This window comes from Protopterus annectens, chromosome 11.part0, assembly GCF_019279795.1.
Source record: "Protopterus annectens isolate FY-2018-M chromosome 11.part0, PAN1.0, whole genome shotgun sequence".
NCBI lineage: Eukaryota > Metazoa > Chordata > Ceratodontiformes > Protopteridae > Protopterus > Protopterus annectens.
Window position 1 is genome coordinate 275,446,720 of NC_056745.1, and position 24,843 is coordinate 275,471,562.

General features: G+C 40.8%; 1 protein-coding gene across 4 annotated transcripts in view; it reads left to right on the top strand.

Moving 5' to 3' along the window:
- NUP37 (nucleoporin 37) overlaps positions 1 to 24,843 on the top strand; it is a 1,368,290-nt gene that overhangs the window by 1,321,904 nt on the left and 21,543 nt on the right. For all 4 annotated transcript variants that reach the window (XM_044087745.1, XM_044087744.1, XM_044087747.1 and 1 more), the window contains one exon: positions 5,858 to 5,951. In XM_044087745.1, the coding sequence (XP_043943680.1) occupies positions 5,858 to 5,951 (94 nt within the window). The remainder of the gene's footprint in view (positions 1 to 5,857; positions 5,952 to 24,843) is intronic.

The window sequence follows — 24,843 nt, forward strand, 5'->3', positions numbered from 1 at the left end:
TTGCACATTCATGGATAAAGGAGTGCTTACCGATATATATGATGCATCCTACATTGATCAGTTAGATTACTGTGACCATGAAACAGTGACAAACCACTTTGTCATTAAATCATGATCAAGGGGAAATCATTATCCCAGGGATACAAATTCAAAAGGGGATATTCCAAGGTGATTCTTTGTCACCATTGTTGTTTTATCTTGCCTTTAACCCATTAAGCTGTTTAACATATTAGGTATTGGTTATAACTTGGCTTCCAGAAAATAAACTTGCTTAAAGATTTCACGTCTTTTTGTTGATGGCTTAAAATTATATAGTTCATCAGATGAGGTGTTGAAAGCATAACAGCAACTGGTTAAAACTTTGTCAGATGATATAAGAATGACATTGGGTCTTGATAAATTTGCAAAAGCACCATTTAAAGCAGGAAAGTTGCATTACCAAGAAAATATCAATTTAGAACAGGAATGTGATGTAAAGAAACTGGAGCAGGAAGGAGTGTATAAACATTTGTGAATCGATGAAAGATCGGCAATAAAACATGAAAAAATGCAAATAAAACTCAGTAAAGAATACTTTAGAAGACTAAAACTAATATTGAAAACATCCCTGACATCTAGGAATAAAGTCAAGCTATAAACCAAATTGATCTCCCGGTTTTAATTTACAGTTTTGATGTGATTGACTGGCTCCAAAAGGTATTAGCTCAGTTAGAGAGAAAAACAAAAAAAAAGTTTCACACTTCTTGAATGATATGTAAAAATCATTGTATGACAAAATTATATATCCCTTGCTTTGAAGGAGGTATGGGCCTCCTGGAAATTGATTACATGAATAGATCTGCAGCCGTGGGACTGCCTGCAGATTTGCCGACATAATCAGATCCAATCATAGGGAAAGATCTGATGTTGTCTGTTCAGTCTTCATCAAACCTATAGGTTTCAGTTCTGACCTTGAAATCGACTCAGCCATTAGAAAGCTAAAGCTTACACGCTAGAGCTCCTCCCATCCTAACTATACTGCCTCGCTCCCACAGATAACTCAGATCTAGTTTCATGTTAATTTTTTAAGCAGAGAGAGGGGACATATATATATATATATATATATATATATATATATGTGTGTGTGTGTGTGTGTGTATATATATATATATATATATATATATATATATATATATATATATGTGTGTGTGTGTGTGTGTGTGTGTATATATATATATATATATATATATATATATATATATATATATATATATATATATATATATATACATACTTCTATTTCCCAAACAGGCACTTCATGAAATGACAAAACATTGAGGTGAGGTTGCCTAAAAGGTAATTTTATAAACACCCAGATCACTATAAGTTAACATTTGGAAACTAACCACTTGGCCACCAGTGCTTTAAAACTAAACTGAAGCAAATCAAACCCACTAAAGTGGTGGGCTGCACCCCCCCTCACCCTCCCCAACTAAATATACCAACTCTGAGATTGCAGTGTAGTAGAGAAGGTGGCAAAGTTCAGCATGGTGGCCAAGTGGTTAGTTTCCTGGCATTAAATTACGGTGATCGGGTGTTCATAAAATTACCTTTTTTGCAACCTCATCTCAGTGTTTTGACATTTGATGAAGTGGCCATTCAGGAAATAGAAGTAGATCCATATACATGTATAGATATAGGTATAGCTATATATATATATATATATATATATATATATGTATATGTATATATATATATATATATATATATATATGTAGTATATATATATATATATATATATATATATATATGTGTGTGTACATATATATATATATATATATATATATAAATGTACAGACTCCTCATTTGCACAGCTACAACCACAGTGAATCCCCCACTGGTTTGCTGTAGCTGATGTAATCCATCTTAGCTGTTGCAGTGATCAATCGACCCTGTCTTCGGTTGAAAATTAAAGCCATGGAGAACATCAACCAGGTGTAACATCAACAAACTGCATGATAACCCCTCAGTAATAAAGGCCATCACAGTTGGACAACACATGTAAAACACATTTTTTTGTTTTCCCCATTATTTTCAAATATTCATAGTTTTCTCTGGACCAGCAGTTACTATATACCACCTGCATTAATACAAACATTATAAATAATTTATTCCCCATTTAAAGCCCATTAATGATTTGCCATTTATGCAGCCATAGAAGTACCAGTATGCACCAGTATTCTGTTCCTGTGGTCCCCAAAAATGTGGCTACCTTCTATAAGCCCTTGCTGAATGAAGCAAATTCTTGACCCTGGCATTGTTGAGTGAATTCTTATATGATCTTGGTTGACCAGTACAGGACCCAGAGAAAATCATCAGTCTGTCACTTTTTCTTCGGATAAAAAGTCTAAAACCTTGAACAGATTAGACAAGTGAATGTGCGTGCCCTGTACCTCATTGAAGCTTAGATCTTTCATCTGTTCTTCTCACTTGTCCACAGTCCATTTCTTCCAAGTGGATCAGGAACTGGAGAAACTTATTGCCCTTCTTCAGTCTAAGCTCTATGATGAGGTAATAAAGACAGTCTGTGACTGCTTCCACATTAGGTACCTCATGACCTGCTTTAACGTGGATTGTGCTGATGCTGTGGCCAAGGCAGCAGACTTAAACTTGTGTGTTTGAAATTGCCAACCTTCAGAAAGGTACTGAGGTAGTCAAACTTGGGCACCTCATTTAAGAGAAGAGGTGTTATCCAAAAGGGCCTTAAGATTCACAAAATTCGCAAAGTTTTGCCATCCCTGGTGGTGCCAGTTGAATACTTCCAAGAGGATGACTGTCAGTCCAGCATTTCAAGTCCTGGCATTACTCTAGGGTGATCAGTGTGCATGTGTGTGTTGGGTGGCGTGGGGTGGGCTGCAAATTTGTTTTGTTTAGAGAACCATTACAAATGATCAGTGGGTTCTCCATGGTTGGTGACATCTTACAGGTTTTAGGTTTGCCCTCAGAACGATCTCTACTCAGAAGTCTAAGCTTTCCCTGCAGAGTTCTTGGGAAAAATGCAGATCCTTTATCAGTAAGAGGCCACACTTCTTTTAGAATGAGGCCTGAGATTCTTCTGTCCCATCTTAGATTTCAACATCTTCAGTCGTCAGTTTGGTATATCTAGTTCCATGTGGTGATTCTCCTGGGGTTTATGTCCCTACTTTTTCAGAGAGCCTAGATGATTTCACTGGGCATAATAAATGCCTTCTGGCACATTAGTCCTTAAGTCCCCATATTAAATTCCTTTGATTTGCTGTGGGTGGAAACCACTTTCAGTACAGACTGCTTTTATTTGGTATTTATTTTTGTAACTACATTGTTTGCCAACACAAGGGCCACTATTACGAAAACCTTGAAGTAGAAAATACTCCATGTGACTCCCCCAGCTGCATGGCTGACACTTGGTAGGTTTGTGATAGGGTTTCTTTGTTCCTGGAGTGAATGCTTCTTTTATCTGCAGTCCTGCACAAGCAGTGTCCACTAACTAGAAGTCGTCTTTTCTCATCACATCTTGTAGGCATTCCTATCAACCTACAGATAGTAAAAGTCTGGACAAAGGCTCTTGAGAAATAGGTACATGTGACCAAAAATCTGGACAGGTAATTAGCGTGGCATTTACTGACCAAATATAATTACTCTCACTTCCAGCAGGATTGTTTAAACATAGAGTGGCAAGTGTGAGTCATACCATTAGTTCATTCGATTTGTTACTCTGTCTTAAATTTTATATATTTTAGATTTTCATTTGCTTTGGATTGGGTTGTAGCTAAAACCGTCCTCCCTGACATTCACTTACCTAGTAAGTAGACAGGCAGACAGTAAACGGACACAAATACAAATGTATGCTTTGAGTTTACAAAGGGGGGGGGGTAATTAAACTAATATAATCCTGGGGCAAAAAAATAAATTTTAGTCTACATGCGTTCACCAAGAACTTGAAACATGGAATTCTGCCATAGTATCCCAACACACATGCCTCACAAAAACACATTTTTCAGATGAGGTGGAAAAGCCAAGTTATGTAAAATTCATAATGCTGCAAAAATGTAAGAGCAATACTAAAGAACCATGTATGCATACACTTTCACTGGAAATATATATATATATATATATATATATATATATATATATATATTATCTAGCCTTGAAATATGGTCTGTATTACATCTGCTGCATGATACCCAAGACCTTTATGCCTTTACATAAGTGTAGCCATTTATGACATTCTAAATCAGAAGAGTTCTGTACCGCTAACATGAGCCAGTGCCCCAAACCCTCTGCTTGAGGAAAAAAAAAAAAAAACAGCGCACTTTACTGTATTAAAACTGATTGTTATATTGTAGCAGTCACGTTATTACAGATTCATGCCCCCTTCCCCCAGCACTTCCATTGAAGAGCAAAAATATCTCTGCATACCAACCATCCAAGTGGCCAGTTGCACAAAATGCCTCCCCTCCCTCCTGTCCAGACTTTCAGGTCCCATTTCTGTGCCCTACCCCAGACCCTCCTCTGTTGCATTCAAACCTGAGCACTGTAGTGCTCGTGTATGGTCTAAACTGTAGCAAAAATTTGCTACAGTTTATATCTTGCCTGCACAGTGGGTTACAGAGCTCAGGTTTTAGTTTAAAAAAAAAAAAGAGAGAGAGAGAGAGAGAAAGTTGACTACACACGGAGTGCTACGGCACTCAATTTTGACTGCAAATACAATAGTGGCTTAAAGATCAGGAACATCTGATTGCAACCCCAACACTATGCACTCATGGCAGTTGCCCCCCTCATCCTGCCTTAGCTATGCTACTGTTTTAAATGCTAACATTTAAGTAGCTCTAGTCCTCATCTGTTCCATACTGCTTAAGTATTCCCTGTGCATCATTATAGTGGTATCTTGCAGAGCAAACCAAGCTATTAAAGTTTACATGCTGATTTCTAACACTTGAGGTGATATGGCTTTTGTATTACACCTATAATATGCAATATCACCTCAAGAAAATAAGGAAACAACAAAGTGGTGACATTGCTTTTTTGATCCTTAACAGTTAAGTCATGGTAACATATGATGGCACTGAAGATAAACAAGGTTTATTCAGTTTGCACTTTAAAATTGTATAAATAATAACTATAGTTTGGTACTAATTACATGTAATACAAACTTATGTGTCTCTTCTCACCAATAAAAAGTAATGTAATATTTCACTAAGTTAATTAATTTTGATCTAAACCAACATGCACTGCCATAATGTGTGCAAGTCCAAGTGTGGTGGTTTCAAGAAAAAAGAAGCCTGATTGGAATGGAAGAGAGGGTGGACTTCAGTCCTAGCCACAGCAAAAAGGGTTATTTTGTAGATCAGTTAAAACATGACAGGCACTTACCTCATATACTATATTGTAATTGTGTTATTTTTGAATTGACAAAGGAAGAAAATACAGCCATACTTGTTACCTTTGTAACCTGTAAGAGTATTTTATCAGTTCTGACATTAATTATGTTATTTATTTGTTTAACAGTACCTCAAAATGATTCTGACTGATTTGGCAAAAAAACATTGTCACTTTGTGAGTATATGGGTTGCAGTTACATAAGGAAAGATAAGATTACAGGAGGAGTTTAAGGATTTCTCATTAATAAATATGTGACTTAGCTAATGAAAACAGCAATTCACATTTTTTCTATTTGACTCTTTAACAAAACTGGTATCTTAGCTGCTTTTAATGATTAATTTTATGTTTGGACATGTCCAATGTACAGATCTGTGTATTATTCTAATCCCTAGCATACCCCTGTCCTTTACTGTAATATGGGCTTATTTGTTTTTTTACTATGTTTTTCTTTTCTTAGGTGGTCAAGAGCCAATGAAAATCTATTTGCAACTACTGGATATCCAGGAAAGATAAACAGTCAGATACATATTCACCATTTAGGTCATCCTCAGGTACAGATTTATGTACTTAGTGTTACATGCAATCTCTTTTTATTCATGTCTGCATTTTTGACTGTGTCAGTGAATAGAGCATTTTGTTAGAAAAGGTCTACCTGTATTTAAAAACTGTAGACATATTTATTTAATAAGTATGGATATACGAATATCAAAGTCAAGAGTTAAAATCATTGCTTCTTTGTAGAGCTCTAACTAGGAAGCAGGCAGTTCATTTTTAGCTAGTGTCTCAGGTTCATATTGAATGAGCCAAATGCAGAGGGTGAGACGGAGCAGCCAGTGCCTGCACAACCATCATAAAGGGATGGTAGTGGTCTAAACTGCTTAAGTACTGGCAGCTTATGTAAGAGAGTGATATATATGACATGCAACATATGGGCCAGGGCGATGTATCTACATTTGCCATGAGCTGTACAACCAGAGAGGTTAATAAATGTGGAAGCATGGATGATCCTCTAGAGTAAGTGATTGCAGAAGTGACAAACATGAGGAAGATAATTGGGAGTATAAAAAAAAAGCCTTACTCTATTGGTCTGATGGCATCACTCTCAGTGCCACACACTCACCTCTGGAATGGAATCAATGGGTCTCTGAGGTCTTGCATCATGAGGAGAACAAATGGGCCTGGACTGTCACCATGAAAATAAATGAATGGGTCAGTTGGGAGGCCAGAACGAAAGGTTTTATGGTCATGTCTGATAAAGGTCCCGATAATTAAAAAAGGTGAAGGCTCATAAAAAAAACAAGCCCCTTTTTTAGCTGATTGAAAGTGTTAGTGTTACTAAACTGCTACTGCATTCACTAAAAGGAGCCTTTATTGTAGTCATTGATATGAGATAGTATTGTGGTAATCAGGGCTCACAAAAGGACTGGACGTACAAGATAGCTGCACAGAGTAACAGTTTAATTTCATCTCTCCCAGTGAGAAAACAGAAACTCAGAAAAGAGAGATCGTGAATTTTTCTTTTGGGGTAAATTTCAGTTACTGGCTAGTAACTGCACTGCCTGGATACCAGCAATGAAGAAATTTAGAGACCTTAAAAGAAAATCAACCACAAAAGTTGAAGAGAAGTAACTGACTGGGAAGAATCCTCCAGCTGTTCAGCAAACAAGAGTTTGACCTTCAATTTTGGTGTAAGACATGACCTCCAATGATGTAGAGAAGAAAAATAAGTCAAATGTGCTCATAGCTGATTAAAGTAAATGAAACACTGAAGGAGTATATCAATTCAAATAACAAACGGCTGGAAAAATTGAAGAAGCTTTAAAGAGAGGTACCCAGATAAGGTGAAAAAACTGCAAAAATCAGAGGTCAAAATGGAGAAAAGGCTGGCTGAGTATGATACTGCTCAAGAAGAGACGTTCCAAAAAATGGTAGACTTAAAAGACAGAGCACATAGGGAAAACCTATGATTTTCTGGTGTAGCAGAGAAACTGGAAGGAGCAGACTGTATTAATTTTATGAAAACACAAATGAGCAACCAGACTGATATTCTACAACAGTTAACAGAAAGGGCACATCATTTGTATGCTCCATACCTGTCCACAAGAAAGCATCCAAGACTTCTAATAGTAAAGATGCAATCCTAGCTGCAAAAATAGTTGATTCTGAAAAAACTGTGGGAGAAGAAATAAAATACTGAAGGTTGAAGATAGTATTTTGGGGCATTTATTGCTCACTGTATACCAGGCAGAAGATGAGTACATTTCTTTCCAGCAATCAGGGAATGTTGAGATGTAGGTATCAGATTCAAGCTGCTGAATCCAGCTACCCTCAGAATATTTTTTCCTGAGGGTCAAAGTCGTTATTTTATGCAGAACATACTAAGGAGGAAATGCAAAAGTTTGTCTATCAAAAAGTGAGCTATCAAACAGAGGGGGACTCTTGTTTATATGATAATAGAACTCATAGCCTAAATATGCCAGTGAAACCTTTTCCAGTGTCCCAAAGGAAAATCCTTGAGAGAGAAAGAAAATTGACTGGAAGAGCTAGGAATATGTTGGAAATGAACCAGAGACTGGAGTTGGGGGGATGGAGGTCAACAGGAAGAAAATCAGTTACTTGGAAATTGAGTAAATGTGGGATTACAAAGCATCAATCGGAGTTGTGAAATATGGCGGAAAAAAGAAAGACCTAGAAATATTTTACTTTTTTTTACTTTGTTAAGCTTGCAGGGGACTCCAAATCATATGCCCTACTTCATGTCATTAATATTTGGAAGAACATTAAGGTGAGGGGAAAAAGGAAAGAGGTAACTAAGTATAACAATTTTAACACATGACGTATACTGCATATTATGTAGAAAAGCATTTTCAGTTAATTTGGTGTGTTGTAGAGATATTAATTTTTTCTTCTTTAGTTGTAAGAAATGTAGGCACTGCAGTGTAAAAAGAGAAGAAAGCCTGGACAAAAGTATGTTTAAAATAATAGGATGTAAGCTTAGGCTTCTGATCTGAGAGGCTGTAAAAGTATACAGAGCATGATGCAAGTAAAATTGATATGTTTTTTCTTTACTTTTGTATACGGGAATGTCTGGATTAATGCTCTTTGCTTGAGCTAGTAAGATTTTAAGTGGAAACAAGTATGTAAAAGAATATTGAATGCCTCCTCAAGGTTGGGTTACAGATCCAACCCTTGGATCTGACTCTGCCACATTTTTACAGACTAGGATCCAAGTCTTGAGGTCCTCCCACTTTCCATAATGCTCTGTCATTTGCCTAACTCCCGCAGATCTTGTTTGCTGCTGGCAGTGACAGACGTAGTTTGTAGAGTCTCGAGCCTTTTTGGATAGCAGTGGGAATTCTTTCGTAACTCTTTATGATCCTTAAATCTTCGTAGCAGATAAGTGTTTTTTTTCTTTGATTCCCTCCACTTTCCTCCCCCTCCTTAGCAGTGTGAGGTTAGAATTTCTTCCTTCTTTCCTTGTCCTGCCATTGGGCTTTGCCTGCATTTTCTTTCTCTCTTACCCTTTCTAGCTGTTGATGCATGTGGGTGTTGTATTAAAAAAAAAAAAAAAAAAAAAAGATATATATAGATATTTAGAATTATTTTTGGTAGTTAGTTAAGTGGTAAACCATTTTTTTTTCTTGAGTGCGTGTATTTGCTGTTAAGGCTTTTGTGGTGTTGGTTTTCAGGCAGGTACCATTCTTTTCTCAGCTGTGTCTGATAAACCAGCAGGTTTTAAACGGTGCTCAGAATGCGGATATAAATTCCTCATTCTGATGCACACAGCCTAGGTGTTGGGCCTAAGCATATTCGGTCGGGTTGTTCCATTTGTGAGGGGGTTTAACCCCAAGGCTATCACAGACTGCAAAAGTAAATTCTCAAGGGTCTTTTACCTGGTTCTTCAAATTCCTCTCCAGAGGCTCAAACCCCCTCTAAGAGTGTGGCGCAGAGTAGGATCAAAGAGATCTACTTTGGCTCTTGTAGATCTGAAGCACTCTTCTGATCCAAGAGGCATTTTTTATATTGTCATTTCTCCCAAAGCTTTGACCTCCACCTCGGATCCTAAGACTCTGACAGCAAGGGGCTGCATCTCCCTCTGGACTGTAGCAGATGCCTGTCAGGCACTCTAGGCCTCTGTCAGTAGCTTCTTCCAGGTCTTCTGGGAGCCTCTCGGATGTCAACATGAATAGAATGATCGGGAAGATCCTCAAGACTCAATTCCCTTTCGGGGTTTTGTCTGCTCCATCCACTATGGCTTCTTTGAGCATTTCCCTCCCAGCATAGTCTCCTTCTGTGATCCATCCCTTGGTATCATTGACCCAGGATCGTAGCCAACCAAGAGAGCTGGGGTCAGATTGAAGGAACTACCCTTCTATCCGACTGTGGCCCTAACATTCTCTGCTCTGATGTCGTTAGACCGCAGTGGGTCTCAGATCCGGGATGTCCCTGTTGGATCTTGGGGGCTTGGCTCCGACTCTGTCAGAGCCGTCTCTTCCTCTCAGAGCTTCAGTGCTGGACAGTTAGGGTGAGATTCTACCGGGAACCCATGGCTTGTGGGTCCATACCTTTTCTTCTTCAGTAGCCTCAGCTCCTGTGGAACCGTGGAGGAATTCGCCAGGTCCTTTGGCATTCCAACTTGTAGAAAGGACTTTCTCTAGTCATAGGGATCTGGTCTGCCTAAGTTATGACCCTCCCCTTTGACCCCCCCCCGGATCAGAGAATTGAGCCTGTCATGCCTAGCCAGAGTCAGCCCATCCAGTCAAGTCTCCAAACTCTTCCCCTAGAAGGAGCCCCCCCTTCTTCTGAGGGGGGCTCCTACAGAGGAGATCCCGTCACAAGAAGACATGCAAAAAGATGCACATCAACTCCCCTTTGGAGTCCATTACAGAGGGCATGGACTTTGATGAAGGGGAAGGATCCCTGAGATCACCATCGCAGGATGTCTCCTTTGGAGACATTTAGAGACCCTGAGGCAGAGAAGTGGTTGGTTAGCAACCTCCTTTTTTGGAAGGGTCCCTGTTTTTGGAGGCTTTCAAGATGGGCCCATCTACTTCTTGGGTGGTCACCCCAGCAGACGAGCTCTTGGATTTAGTGTCACACCGGGCCTGGAAGGAACCAGATTCTGTTGAACTGATTCTGAAATGACCAGATAAGTTTTTGTTCCCCTAAGAGACAGACCATACTGGACCAGCGGTATTGCAGTTGATGCCATGGTTGTGGCAGCAGCAACCAAGAAGGAGCTAGCTCCACCAAACAGGGAGTCCAGAGCGATAGACATAGGATAGATAGGTGTTTACCCCTCAGATACTTTCTTGCTGAGAGCATTAAACTACCTAGCACATTTTACTTGATTGCAGAGGGATCTGGTTAAGGAACTCTCAGACTCTCTAGCAGATATCTTGTCGATGGAAGACTTCAAGAAAGTCTCCCCTCGACTGACAACTCTCTCATCCTTGTCCAATTCTTCCATGAGGCTTATCTCCCATTCCACGGAGGGCACCTCAGTGGCAGCTATGTCAGTTATTGCTATTAGAGGACATGCCTGGATGAGGCGTTGTGATTTCGTAGAACCCTTTAAGGCATCCTTTGTGAATGCCCCGTTTGGGTCTTCTCTTTTGGAGCCATCTGTCAAAAGACCCTAACTTGCAGCGAGGGGGAAGGAAAGACCTTAAATGCCAATTGGATCAGGTTTTCAATGTGTCAGCGCATCTTTTCTAGAAACCAGCGCAATGAAAAGAAAACCTGGTTCCAAAAATCTCAGCGGTCTTACCAGGATCAGCACTGGGATTCTTCCTCTAGAGGCAGAGGAGGAGAGGATTTCAATAGGAAATGCCACCCTAGGGGCAGAAGGGGACCACAGAATCAGGACTTCAGAGAACTTTTCTCTGATAAGCCCTATCAGTGCTCCTGAAGCACCGCCCAACTGCTCAGCTCTGGTGGCAGTCGGGGGTTGTTTTTCACTGCACTCAACCTCCTGGACTGATATAACACAAAATAAATGGGTGTTAAAGATTATAGCCAGAGATTATTATATTTCCTTTTTCCTTCTTCCACCAGAGTTAATGAAACCCCCCAATGTTCCACCCAGTCAAAGGGAGTGTTCAGTAGCAGCAATTTGAAAAATACTGCAAAAAAAGAGTTATCCAAGAGGTCCCAACCAAACAAAAAGGATTCAGAACTTACTTGTGCTGGTTTTTAGTCCCAAAGAAAACCAGGGACCTGAGACCCATTTTGCATCTAAGCAAACTGAGACTGTTTGTAAAGAAGGCAAAGTTCTGAATGGTTACGGTCCAGTCCATTTTACCACTTTTGCGAAAGGATGATTGGATGTGCTAAGTAGATTTAAAGGACAAGTACTATCACACCAAAATAGACAGATGCTCCAGATGTCATTTGCGCTTTCGACTGCAAGACAGAGTCAGTGCCAAGTCGGAGCTCTGCCCTTTGGACTCACCCCCCCCCCCCAGGGTGTTTAACAAATGTATGGCAGTAGTCGCACCTCACCTGGGACTGCAAGGACTCCTGGTGTTTCCATATCTGGACGACTGTCTCTTCACTGCCCCAACCAGGCATCAACTACTCCAGGCCAGGGATTACTTTTTCAACCTTGCCAATCATTTGGGTAATACCATAAATCTGACAGTCAAATCTGTCTTTTGTTCAGAGTTTAGATTTCATCGTGGCCTCCTTGGATACAGTGAATCAGATTGCAGCTCTTCCCCCTCTTAGTGTACAGACTTTGAGAGATCATGTTCAAGCCATCTTAAGCCGGTCTTCCCTTCCAGCAAGACTGATAACTTCAGGCTGTCTGATCTATGGCAGCTTGCCATTCCCTTAGTACCATTAGCAAGGTTTTTTATGAGAATGCTTCACTGGACCTTGGCTGTTCAATGGTGTATTCTCTACCAGCCTCTGTCTGCTCCTATCAAATTGACTTCTGTTTGCAAAAAACATCTCCATAGTGACTTCTGTCGGACAACCTGACAATCGGCAGACCTTTTCTTCTTCCTTCCCCCTTCAGCCACTGTGACCACAGATGTTTCCCAGTTTGGGGGGGGAGGGGGCATTTGAAGGGAAAGATGGTCAAGGCACATGGTCACACATACAGACCAGATTGCATATCAGTGTTCTGGAGATGAGAGCAGTCCTTCTCATGCTGCAAGCTTTTCAGCACGTTCTCCCTCTAGGAACTATTGCGATCCACACAGACAACATATCAGTGGTGTGGTACATCAGCAAGCAAAGAGTAACCTGCTCTTACCCAGTATGCAGAGAGATCATGAGGGTCTAGGAATGGGCGATGTCTTCGGAACACTTACTACTTGCAACTCGCATACCGGGGAAATCCAGCATTCTGGTGTACAAACTCAGCAGGTCCATCCTGACCCCTTATGAGTGGTCCCTCAGTCAGTTAGTAATGGACATGACTTCCAGCCATTGGGGTCAACCCTGCTACGACTTATTTGCATCCCTCCAGAACAACAAGTGTAGCAACTACTTTGCTCTGATCCACCCTCTGGGGGGAGAGTCCCTGAGGGACAATCTGGTTTGCAATTGCCCCCCCCCCCCAGTCTCCTTTGTGCTTATCCTCCTCTACCCTTTATCCCACAATTTCTACAGAAACCAAAATGTTTGAAGACCTTGGTAATCATTGCCACAAATAATAAAAATAGAAAACGCAGGAACCATGAGGCGTGTAAAAGTAAAAAGAATTTAATCCAACTGATGCAACCATGAGGCGTATAAAAGTAAAAAGGCCTTAATCCAACTGATGCATCAGTTGGATTAAAGTCTTTTTACTTCTATACACCTCGTGGTTCCTGAGTTTTCTATTTTATTGTTATTTGTGGACTTGGCTAACCAGGATTTATGGCTCAGATTTTGTGTTTTGACTTTACTTTAATCCTCGTTGCCCCTTACTGGCCTCATCAGATTTAGCTTCCTTTTCTCTGGTCTCACCTGAAATATTCTCCATGGATACAGGAACCCAAACAGGACCTCCTTCTTCACCTGATAGAGGGTTTTCACCCCAATCTAATATCCCCTCAAACTGACTGCTTGGTTTCTCCACTTCCAGTAATTGTACAAAGGCCCAGGCTTGTTTCTCTTGTCAGAGATATTCTACTAGCTTCCCAGAAACCAACTACCAAGAAAGTCTGTAGGAGCAAATGGAAGAGATTTGTCTTCTGGGCTTTCAAAGAGAACATTGATCCCTTTTCAGCTCCAGTATCAGCTATCCTTCTTTTCCTTGTGTTTCTTTTCAAAGAGGGAGGCAGTTTCTGTACTATCAGACTTTAATTGGCATCCATCTAGAACTTCCATTCCAGTAATATTTTTGGTCACCCCGCAACCTCCAAATTGTGCAAGGCTTTCTTGAAAGGAATCTTCCTCCTCAGACCTCCAGTTAAAGACCCTTCCCTGCCATGGGATCTTACTGTGGTCTTACAAGGGCTAATTCAAAAATCATTCAAGCCAGCTAGTGATTGTGACTTAAAAGTTCCTCTCATAGAAGACGGTCTTTCTTATCACCATTACTTCAGTGAGAATAATTTCATAGATCTGGGCACTGTCTTCTAAGCCTCTGTACATCATCTTCCTTAAAAGATGTAGTGGCCCTTCTCACGAATCCCTCTTTCATGCCCAAGGTAGCTACAGAATCCAAACTCAACCAGTCCATAGAACTGCCAGTTTTCTTTTGGAATTTATCTAACAATGGAGAATGTATGTTACATTTGCTTGATGTTCATAGACAGTTATGATTTTATCTTCACAGGACAAAACCTTTTTGAAAATCACCCCGATTTATGTCTTTTTTTCATAGCCACCTAGGTCAGGCAGTTTCAAATGTTACTCTTGCTAAATGGATAACAGACTGTATTACTTTGATTTATGCCAAGAATGGATTACAGTTACTTTGGCCACCTAAGGCCCATTCAGCTAGGTCTATGTCCACCTTGTCTGCCTTTTCTTCCAGGACATCTTTAGATGATGTCTCTGCTGCAGACACTTGGTTAAAAACTCATACCTTTGTCACTCATTACAATTTAGACATTGCTTCCAGGAGCAGGGCTTTCTTTGATTCTGCAGTGCTCCAGCATATCCTTTCTTGAGGCCACCCAGGAGTTGTATAGCTGGGAATGCTGATCTAACCATGAGGAGGAATGAAAGGGACAACATCAGATTTATAGGTTGTGTACTTACCATAACTTGGTATCTGTGTTCTCCTCTTTCATTCCTCCTCACCTTCCCTCCCAGCCATCCCCCTACCTGGTGCTCTAGAAGATCTGGGAAGAATTGTTTAGGAACTGATGTTCATGGTTTTGAGCCTCTGGGTTCCTAATTCTTAATTCTTTGTATTTCTCTGCACACTATCGGCTATTTGAGCAGCACACTTGATCTGAGGGAGTTAGGCAAAGGACGGAGCATTATGGGACGTGGGAGGAGCTCGAGACTTGGATCCTAGTCTGTAAAAATGTGGGTTGGATCTGTAACCCAACTGTGAGGAGGAATGAAAGAGGACAACACAGATACCAAGTTATGGTAATTGCATAAGTTATAATTTTCCTTTAGCAAATAAATATTCACAGTGCAACATGAGAGGCTTGTAGTTGAAGACAGCTGGGCATCTGGTTCTCATGTTTCTATAAAAACAATCTGATAGGGGACCAATAAAAACAGAATGCTTTTTTCTTTCAATGGATAAAAGAAAATGTTTTTTGAAAGCATTCAAGTTCTTTTCTACGTCTGGGAGAGGAATAAAGATAAAACTAAGTAGAAGCACATCTTGTACCATGCATCTTCGCATGAATAACCTATGTCATAGGTCAGTTAAAGCTTGTGGGTGTAGCTGTCAGTCTGGAACAGTTGTTTCTATTAGGAGGATTTGTGTGGTTGTATTAAGTTAATAGATTATGGGATGTTCTGGGGTGTGTTTTTCTTTTCTTTTTTTTCTTTGTTTAAGGGTTTTCATTAAAACAATAAGTGTTATAAGATGTGGCATAAGTTCAAATGGATATGACAAGAAACAACTGTACAAAAGATCAACCTGCCAAGTATTAGTGTATGCATGTAACACAAAAGCTGAAACTAGACATTTTACAAAAAAGCTGTTCTACATAACAGGTGGGAATAATAACTTTGTATTACAATGGCAACACATTCCATATTATCTTTGAACTTGAATGGTCTCCCAAGTATATACAAAAAAAAGAGTAGTGAACTATATTAAGAAATGTAGATTGCAAATAGCTATGGTACAGGAGACATTTGAAAAGAACTGAACATGTGAATTTGATAAAGAAAGGATTTCAGGATGGTTATTCAGCAGAATATCTGGGGCAAAGGAAAGGGGGAGTACTTATATTAAGTGCTAGAAGACCTCCAGTAGTGAGAGAAGAGGAAAAATATAATAATGGAAGATTTGTAGTAGTAAGGGGCTACTGGAAAGGGAAAAGGAATATGCTGGCATGCATTTATATTCCACCTAAAACTGCAACAGTAGAGTTTAAGAAAATGATGGGATAAGTAATCTGCTATCAGGGAATATTACTTGTAGGTGAAGACTGGAATTTGATTTGCAACACTTAGGATGTATCTTGGGTTCTAGAAGGGAAAATATAATAAGAGGGCAGATTTTTGAAGAAATTTATGAAAATATTTGGTATGGAAGATGTGAATTCAGTAGTATGAGCTGAAAGAGAATTTGCATATTATTCTCCAAGGTACAAAAACTGAGCTAGGCTAGACAGAAATTATATTTCTCAGAACATGTGCATTTAATTGAAAGTATTGATACACATCAACTATTTCAAATCACTTGCCAATAAAAACTGGACAGTTGTGCTTCCCTGCCTGTCTGTTAAATGGAGAGGAATTTAAGAAATGGGTAGTGGAAATTTTTCGGGAAGACGGAAATTTCTTCAGAAAATATTGCAAAGGAGTAGCATAAAATCAAAGTGGAGTTTAAAAATAGGGTAGAAATAAAAGAAAAAGAGATGGTTAAGAAGCGACAAGAATTATTTACAGGGATGGACAAAGGTTAAAGTATTGCAGAATAGGGGGTATCTTACAGAACAAGAAGAGGTGCAACTACAGGGAAAGTAAGGGACTACGTGGACTACGTGGATACTGTGCATGAGTTTAGAAATAATGCTTTTAAGCAACTTTTTGATAACTCCAGAACACAAAAGCTCCATCAGATCCAACTTCATATAGGGCCCATTTTGATTCAAAACCATGAGTATTAAGTGTTTATGTCTATAATGGTGAAAAGAATGGCACAGGTGATGCCACAGTTGATAGATATGGATCAATGGGATTTTGTGGAGTGGAGGCAAATATTTGACAACATTAATAGAACAATGATGATCCAGAGGGAAGCAGAGTGTAAGAAAATACCACTGTTGTTACTGGGTCTTGATGCAGAGAAAGCATTTGACAGAGTAAGCTGGGATTTTATGAGTAAGGCAAAGGAAGCATTTGCATTCCCCTGATATAATAATAATGTTAGTTTGTAGGATATATGAAGGATTGGAGGTGAAAATTAAAGTGTGTGTGGGGGGGTCTTTTTTGATAAGTTCTATTTGAGCAGGGAATTGGGCAGTAGTGTCCTGTTTCCCCTTTATTAATTGCATTGTATTTAGAACCATTGGCAAAGAAAATAAGGGACTCACAAATTCAAGGATATAATTGGTATAGTAATCAAGAAAACAAGAAAATGAAATTTTAGTGTTGCGGAACATTCTGAGATGAAGTCTTTTCAGGATACAAAATTAATGAAGATAAGTCAATAGCTGTAAACTATGTACCCACATATGAATTGGTGCAGCTGTACCCATATTTATGGAGATATGGTAAAATAAAGTACTTAGGAGTATGGGTTAAAAAAGATTCTGTTATGGCAGTTAAGGGTATTTGGGAAGAGACTAGACAAAAGATAATACAAAAACTAAGAAACTGGAGGATATGGAGAGCAATATTCAAGCAGTGAAAAGATTTTTAGTTCCTTTAGTTTTCTACAGAGGTCAGGCATATTTTTATCAACCAGAGGAGAAGTTGCTAACTGCAATTAATAATAAGTTAAAAGATTTTATCTGAGAGGGAAGAGGGCAAGAATCAAGTGGGATAAGTTGATCCTTCCAATAGAACAAGGTGGTTTGGGATTACCCGATTTCAAGGGGTATTTCAAAGCTACATAGTTGAGGCTACTGTACATAACACAAGCAGAAAGCAATAATTCAAAGTGGAAAGGGAAAAAGATGAAACAGGGGATCTTGAATGCATATCCTTAAGGATAATAACAGTAACCATACAGAATATTATATACATAAAGTAATAGAAAGTATTCTAAGAAGTAAGCCAACACACTAGAAAGGAGAAAGGAAAATATCCTTCTATTCACATGTTGCAGTATTCTGTACTCTTGGGTCTACTCCTCTTGTTACCCGAACATCCAGTCAGTCTTCAAAAGTTTGTAGTCACTGTAAGGTGCATGGGACATCTGACATGGCTAGACGTGCTTGGGCCATAAAAGTGATGTCTGCATGCACCAGACCTCAGAACTCCTCTGCCTCCAGTTGAATGTCAGCTGTTCCTACCGTACCAGCCGTCGGATCTAGGATGTTTGAGATAAGTACCCCACTGGTGGCCCTTTGTTTTTAAGTCATTGCATGCTAGTGCTTATTCATGTCATCCAGAAGTGGTAAGTGCAAGTGCGGCCTTCAGATTCCCAATAAGGATGCCCACAAGCTCTGTCTCTCTTGTTTAGGACAATTTCACGATCAGAAGGCCTGTCCCATTTGCCAGGTCTTCGTCCCAAAAACTCTGCGAAGCAGATTCCACACTTTAAGTATATACCTGGAGAATCATTGTCTCAAGCAGTTAGCATTAGGTATGGAGGGGCCGTCTGATCTGCCTGCCAAGCTGCCTAAGAAAAAGGCCTGTAACTGCGACCTCAGCCTCCCAACGTTCATCCTGTGGCTGACGAGCTGGAGGAACAACAGATTACCACCAATACGGGTACCAATGTGGAAGCTGCAGAACCCTGTGCGGAAGGCACATCCTTTGAAGCCCTGCTGATGTCTGCTTCCAACGCCGAGGGGGTAACCCAAGCTTGAATTTGCTTACCGGGTGGATCCCTCCACTTCCACGCTGCCGTCCGACCCCAGGCCTACTCCAGTCCAGATGCCTGCTAGGCCTTCCTTAAAGAAGAAAGAAAAGAGGAAGCATACCTCTCCTACTGTAGAAAGTCAACCAGATTGGCAGGCTTACTTGCAAAGCCTTTTTAATGCATTTATGGCCTTGAGACCTGCTGCTTCACTAGCTACACCAGTCCCCTCCCCTGTGTTGAATCCTAAGCCCCAAGCCTTAGACTCTTCTCAGGTGGAAGAGGAGGAATCCTCTGAGTCCTCCTCAGAGGAATCACTCTTCTGTGTTTCTCAACCCCCTCACTTTTGGCTATGCCTCCCCAGAGGAAGAATCTGCTGAAGCAGATTCCTTCACAGAAGATCTCACCTTTGGGGAAACCATAGCTAAGCTGAGGGAGCACTTTAAATGGGATTCATCTGAGATGACAGAGATGCAGAAAAGATATTATAATCTCGTCCAGATGGATCACCCTGCTCCTTCAGCTATTCATCCAGTACTGCCAGCATTCCTTGATGCTTTCAGTGCAGTTTCCTTGAATCCAGACTCACAGCCCCCTGCTCCCTGCAGGCTTGATAGGTTTTAAAGTTCCTGAGACAGCTAAATTCCTAGTGAAATGCCCTGCAGCAGACCCAGGCACAATCTCAGTCTCTACAGTGGAGAAACATCACTACAGACAGGTGGGGGTCTTATCGTTAATAAAAAATGGGTACTTTATGACATGGATCACTCCACCAGCTGGGAGGGGGTATCCCTCAGCCCTCCAGGGAACAGCTCACTCTCCTTCAAACAGTTTTGGACAACCTCACAGCCCAGGGCACCATCCAGCCTGTTCCACAGACATAAAGGGTGAAAAGCTTCTATTCCAGGCTCTTTCTAATCCCAAAAAAGATGGACCCTGGAGACCAGTCCTGGACCTCTCCCAACTAAATCTTTTCCTGCAAGTGCCCACCTTCTGGATGCTCACCTTGTAAACTCTCTTCCCTTTGATCTTGCCTCAGGGGTTTATGGCCACCTTGAACATATAGGATGCCTACCTTCACATACCCATAAGGCCCAATTTCAGAATATACCCAAGTTTCTTTCTGGCCTCGTCCCACTATCAATTCTTGGCCTTGCCCTTTAGTCTCCCTACAGCACCAAGGGTCTTCACCAAGTGCCTGGCACTAGTGATAGCCTTCTGCAGGACTCAAGGGATCCAGATGTTCCCTTACCTAGATGACCTGCTCATCCAGGCAGATTGCAAAGAATCCCTCCTGCTCCACTTGGAGAGAATCCTCCCCTCCTGTAGACACTGGGTTTCCAGATAAACTACCCCAAGTCCAACCTGACCCCTGCCCAGGACCTAGTCTTCCTAGGGTACAGGAACCCCGCCAACACAGGAAATGTACACAGATGCCTCAGATCATGGTTGGGGAGCAACTTTGGGCTCCCTAAAAGTCTAGGGTGCCTGGCCAGACTCCCACAAACAAGAGCACATCAATGTGAGAGAGAGATGAGAGCAATTCTTCTAGCCTTGAAGGCTTTTCAGCCCAAAGTGAAACAGGGCCCTCTAAAACTATTCACAGACAATACTACAGTTCCGTGGTATGTCAGCAAACAGGGGGAACAAAGTCTTACTTGCTATGCAGACTAGGTCTTCTAGTGTGGGAATAACACTTCAGGCAGTTTACATCCCTTCAGAACAGAACTCTTAGACACTTTAAGCAGGTCCATGTCACTGTCACATGAATGGATGCTCCACAGGGATGCATTCCTGGATCTAGTCCACAGATGGGGTACACCTCAAATAGATCTGTTTGCCTCTCCCATGAACAGACAGTGTCCCACCCTCTAGGGCAACGGATGCCTTTTCACTTTCTTGGAAGGAGATGTTTCTGTGTGCATTCCCCCTTCTCTCTTACAGACACCTATATAATGTGGATGTGTTCACAGTCCTGCAGGAGGCCAGTAAACCTAGTACAAGGAGATCTTGTGTATCCAATTGGAAAAGATTCTTCATATGGTGTCTCCAGAGACATTTGGACCCATTACAGAGTGAGGTCCCTTTAGTTCTGTCCTGTGTGTGTAAACTCTTACAGACAACATACTCATCCATCAAGGCTCATCTGTCTGCCATTTCAGCTTGTCTGCCTTTGGAATGCCCTCTGGCTTCCAGATTGCCCGCAATGTTGTTTTTAAAGGGAGTACTACATCTCAGGCCCCCCAAGAAGCCCATCCCCCCTCCATGGGACCTGAATTATGTTTTGGAGAAGCCCACAGTACCCCCATTTGAACCAGCATCTAAGGCTTCCCTGAAATACTGCACATGGAAAACAATACTTGTGGCCTTAACTTCAGCTAGAAGAGTGTCTGAGTTACAGCTCTCATGGCCATTCCCCCTGTCTCATATTCCGCAAAGACAAGGTAACTCTTAGAACCAACCCATCCTTCATGCCCAAGGTGGTCAATGAGCTTTCCTTAAACCAAGCCATCCACCTCCCCACCTTCTTCGCCCACCCACAAAGTGACAGTGAAAAAGTCTTACACTCCCTTGATGTGCACAGACAGCTTAGGTTCTAACTGCACAAAACTAAGTCCGTCAGGAAGTCTGCCCAGTTGTTTGTCTCCTTCCACCACAGGGCCTTGGGGAAAGCAGTAACAAAACGCACTATCTCGGCCTGGATTTCCAGGGCTATTACCTTCTGCTATACACAGCATGGGAAATCATTAGGATACAAGGTTAAAGCACACTCCAACAGGGCTATGGCTTCTTCAGGAGCCTGTTTCAAAGGTTTGGACACCTCCACTATTCTAGAGGCAGCCACTTGGACATCCACACATTCACCAAACATTACAAGCTAGACCAAATCTCTAAGTCCAAGCCTGGATTTGCCAGGGCTGTCCTCCATGGATTCACAGAGCATTTCTCCAGGTCACCACCCTTTTCCTCAGTGAGCTTTAGCACTCATCCAAGAGTACAGAATACTGCAACATGAATAGAAGGACATAGAATAGTTGTGTAAAATCTTACCATAACCATAGATGTCCTCCTCTTCCATGTTGCAGTATTCCTTCCCTCTCTCCTGCCCCTCCTGTTAACATGCATTTCCCTTCTTGGATGGCACAGGACTTGCACAGCTTGGTCCTAGGACTGGGGTCCAACTGGGAAGCACAGTTCTGAGGTTTGGTGTGTGCAGATGTCACGTTTATGGCCCACGCTCGTCTAGACATCCCATGCACTTTGCAGTGACTACAAACTTGTGAAGACTGGCCGGATGTTCGGGTAGCAAGAGGAGACCCAAGAGTACAGAATACTGCAACATGGAAGAGAAGGACATCTGTGGTTATGTTAAGATTTTACACAACTATTCTTTCTGCTGATAGGGATGTTTGCAGTTAGAGGTACAGAGAATAGGCAAGAAAAGGCTGAAATTTTCTGGAGAAAACTGGCAAGAGAACCAAGGGTATTGGAAGCAAATAATTAGATAGGGAAAGGTAATAGAATGGGAAGAGGCCAAGAATACATTTGAATCGCAGGCTAGATATTACCTTCCCTATCAAGAATTGATAATGGAGTATAGGCAGAGAGAATGGAATAAGGAGATCCTAAGTGAAAGACCAACACTGGTGGAGTTTTTAGTAGAATCTAGAACAGAAGCTACTGTTAAAAAAAGGAATAATTAGTAGGGCATATAAAATATTGCATGATAGCTATAGGAATCAATCAGAGAAGGCTAGAAAGGATTGGGTAACAAGAATGAATAAAGACTTCACAAAGAAACAATCAAAGGATATATGTATGGCTCCCAAATATACAGTAAAGTCTAGAAGATTTAGCATTTTTGCTTGGAAGTGTTTGCATAGGTATTTTACACATCAAGCAGAATATTTCTTCAGGTAGACTGCAAATGTTGGAGGTGTGATGGGAAGAAAAAGGTAATTGGGAACATATTTTTGGAAGTTATTGAACTGGCAGACTTTGAGCTGTGGTACAGAACCGGAATTGCCTAGTCATAGTAAGGCCTTGTTGAGTTTAGTTCTGGTGACTACCAAAAATCAATTACTAGAAAATGGAAATCAGTGTAAACCAACCGTACTAGAAGTAGTGAATATAGTAACAGAGGTAAAAGAACTGGAAGTAGTGTCTTAAGAAAAGGGCAGGAGAAAATAACATAGAAGAAAATTGGAGTTGTGGAAACAATATGTGCAAAATAATGTTTTAGAGGAGGAATCAGGTTTGAGGGAAGGCTGGAATGAAAGTTCGATTGGCAATGACTGTATAGATTTATGATGCAAAATGTTTGCAACTGGAAATATGTCAATATGGTTTGTTTTCATTTATATAAATCTATGATTGCCTATGTCATAAGTGATATTTCAATAAAAGGTGTTTCTTGCTTAAAAAAGACTTACATAGGAGTATATTTTTCAGTCTGTATTGCTAGTACTTGTTGCAGAATATGCTTTTTGGTCTTGACCACATGGCCCGAGTATTTGTCTTAGTGATATTACTTCAAGGGGTCTGATGCAGTAAGCTTGACTTTTCTGATTTCCACCATGGACTCTGTCAGCTGCTAGTTCTTTTGCTAACTCAGTCTCCTGAGTACAAAGAGATTTTGTAACCATTTGATACACACACACACACACACACACACACACACACACACACACACACACACACACACACACACACACACACACACAAGCGCGTGCATATACACACACACATCCCAAGGCATCTTTATCCCACTGTAGGAGGTGAGGCTTCCAACCCTTAAAAGTACAATGAGCAAAATGACACGTTGCTGAATCCATTTAATTGACTTTGTACCTACTGCATTCTGTCATACAAGGAACTGACAGTAAATACCATACTCCTCTACCAACCAGTCTGTAGTAGTGTTGTCACATATTCCTTTTATTTTCAGTTGGTAAGCATAAATCAATTAAATGGATTTAATAGCTTGCATCTTTACTGGTTTCTGAGAGATGTTTGTATGTGAGATTTCTGTCACACTACAGACTGTGATGTGTTCATTGTCGTAATGTAATTGTCTTGGGATATTAGATTCTCAAACCCGGAATCCCTACTTTTTTTTTTTTAAATAACTTGTGCATTGTGGTTGTTACCCTGTTATACTACTTTGGAAAGTTCCAACATTCAATACCCAGGGTGACTAAACATTGTCAGTGTTCCTCTTGCCACTGGACCACAAAAAGAGTTACATGTTGTGTTTGGGTCTAGACTATGTTGCCAGGGGGATGCAGAAAATTCAAGCAGTTAACCTAAAAGCCCTTAATAACCATCACAGTAATATAGACCAGAAGCCTGCCTCATTGCTTTTGGGCTAGTGCTAGTTAAAGAAAGACCCTAGTGCACCAGCCAGCTAGAATCCATTCTCTGAGGTCAGGCAATAGAAAGGAGCAAGATAAGGGACGACAACGCTATGTCATGATTTTTTTGTTGCTTGCAGTATGCCCTTAAAATTCATGCTGGCCTACAGACCCTTATGAGTTGTGCTTTTCTCATCTAATTCTTTAGTGAGGCATTGAGGTTATACTTGTTTCATATCATCTGCAAGTATGATTGTACATGTAGAAACAGACTTTTTCTGTAAACCTGAGAAGTGTGATTAGAGATGCACCCATTCTTGGAAACAAAGTTATCACATCTGGATCGAGTCCATGAGTCCCTAGGCATATGTCTGAGGTTACATTTTTGTGCAGAAATTGTACTCCTTCTCTCACTGAGTTGAGGGTAGCTCACTAGTGAGGGTTGAGCGGGCTCAGTTATGCCCACTGGGGCATATTTTTGTACCAGTATTACATTTCAGGATTTCTAATCCCCTGTAGGAAATGACTTTATGACAGAGAGAGAGTACTATTCAGTCATACCATTTGATACATCTTTAAGATTTGGTGAAGGGTTCATAATTTTGGGTTCTTACTAAACTTATGGCTAAAGGAGATCATGGAGAAGCTCAGTCATATCACACAATACTGTTCGGAGATTAACAAGCTCCACCATTAATCAGACTTTCTCCACACATCTCAGGTGAAAATTTAGAGTTGTTCATCCAGTCATCCAGACTTATTTTTAAAATTTTCCCAGAAAGTATTCTGATATGTAATAGCATCCAATTCCAGAAGTGGAGGACGCCTTTGGGTCATGTGTCTGTCTTGCTGTCCTGATAGAGTTGGTGTGGAGATAGCTTTAGGATTCAAAACTGGTTCTGTTTAGACAAAGGATTTCAAAAGTGCTGGGTCATTCATAACATCGAGGGCTAAACAGAGATTGCCCATCAGGAGTATGACACT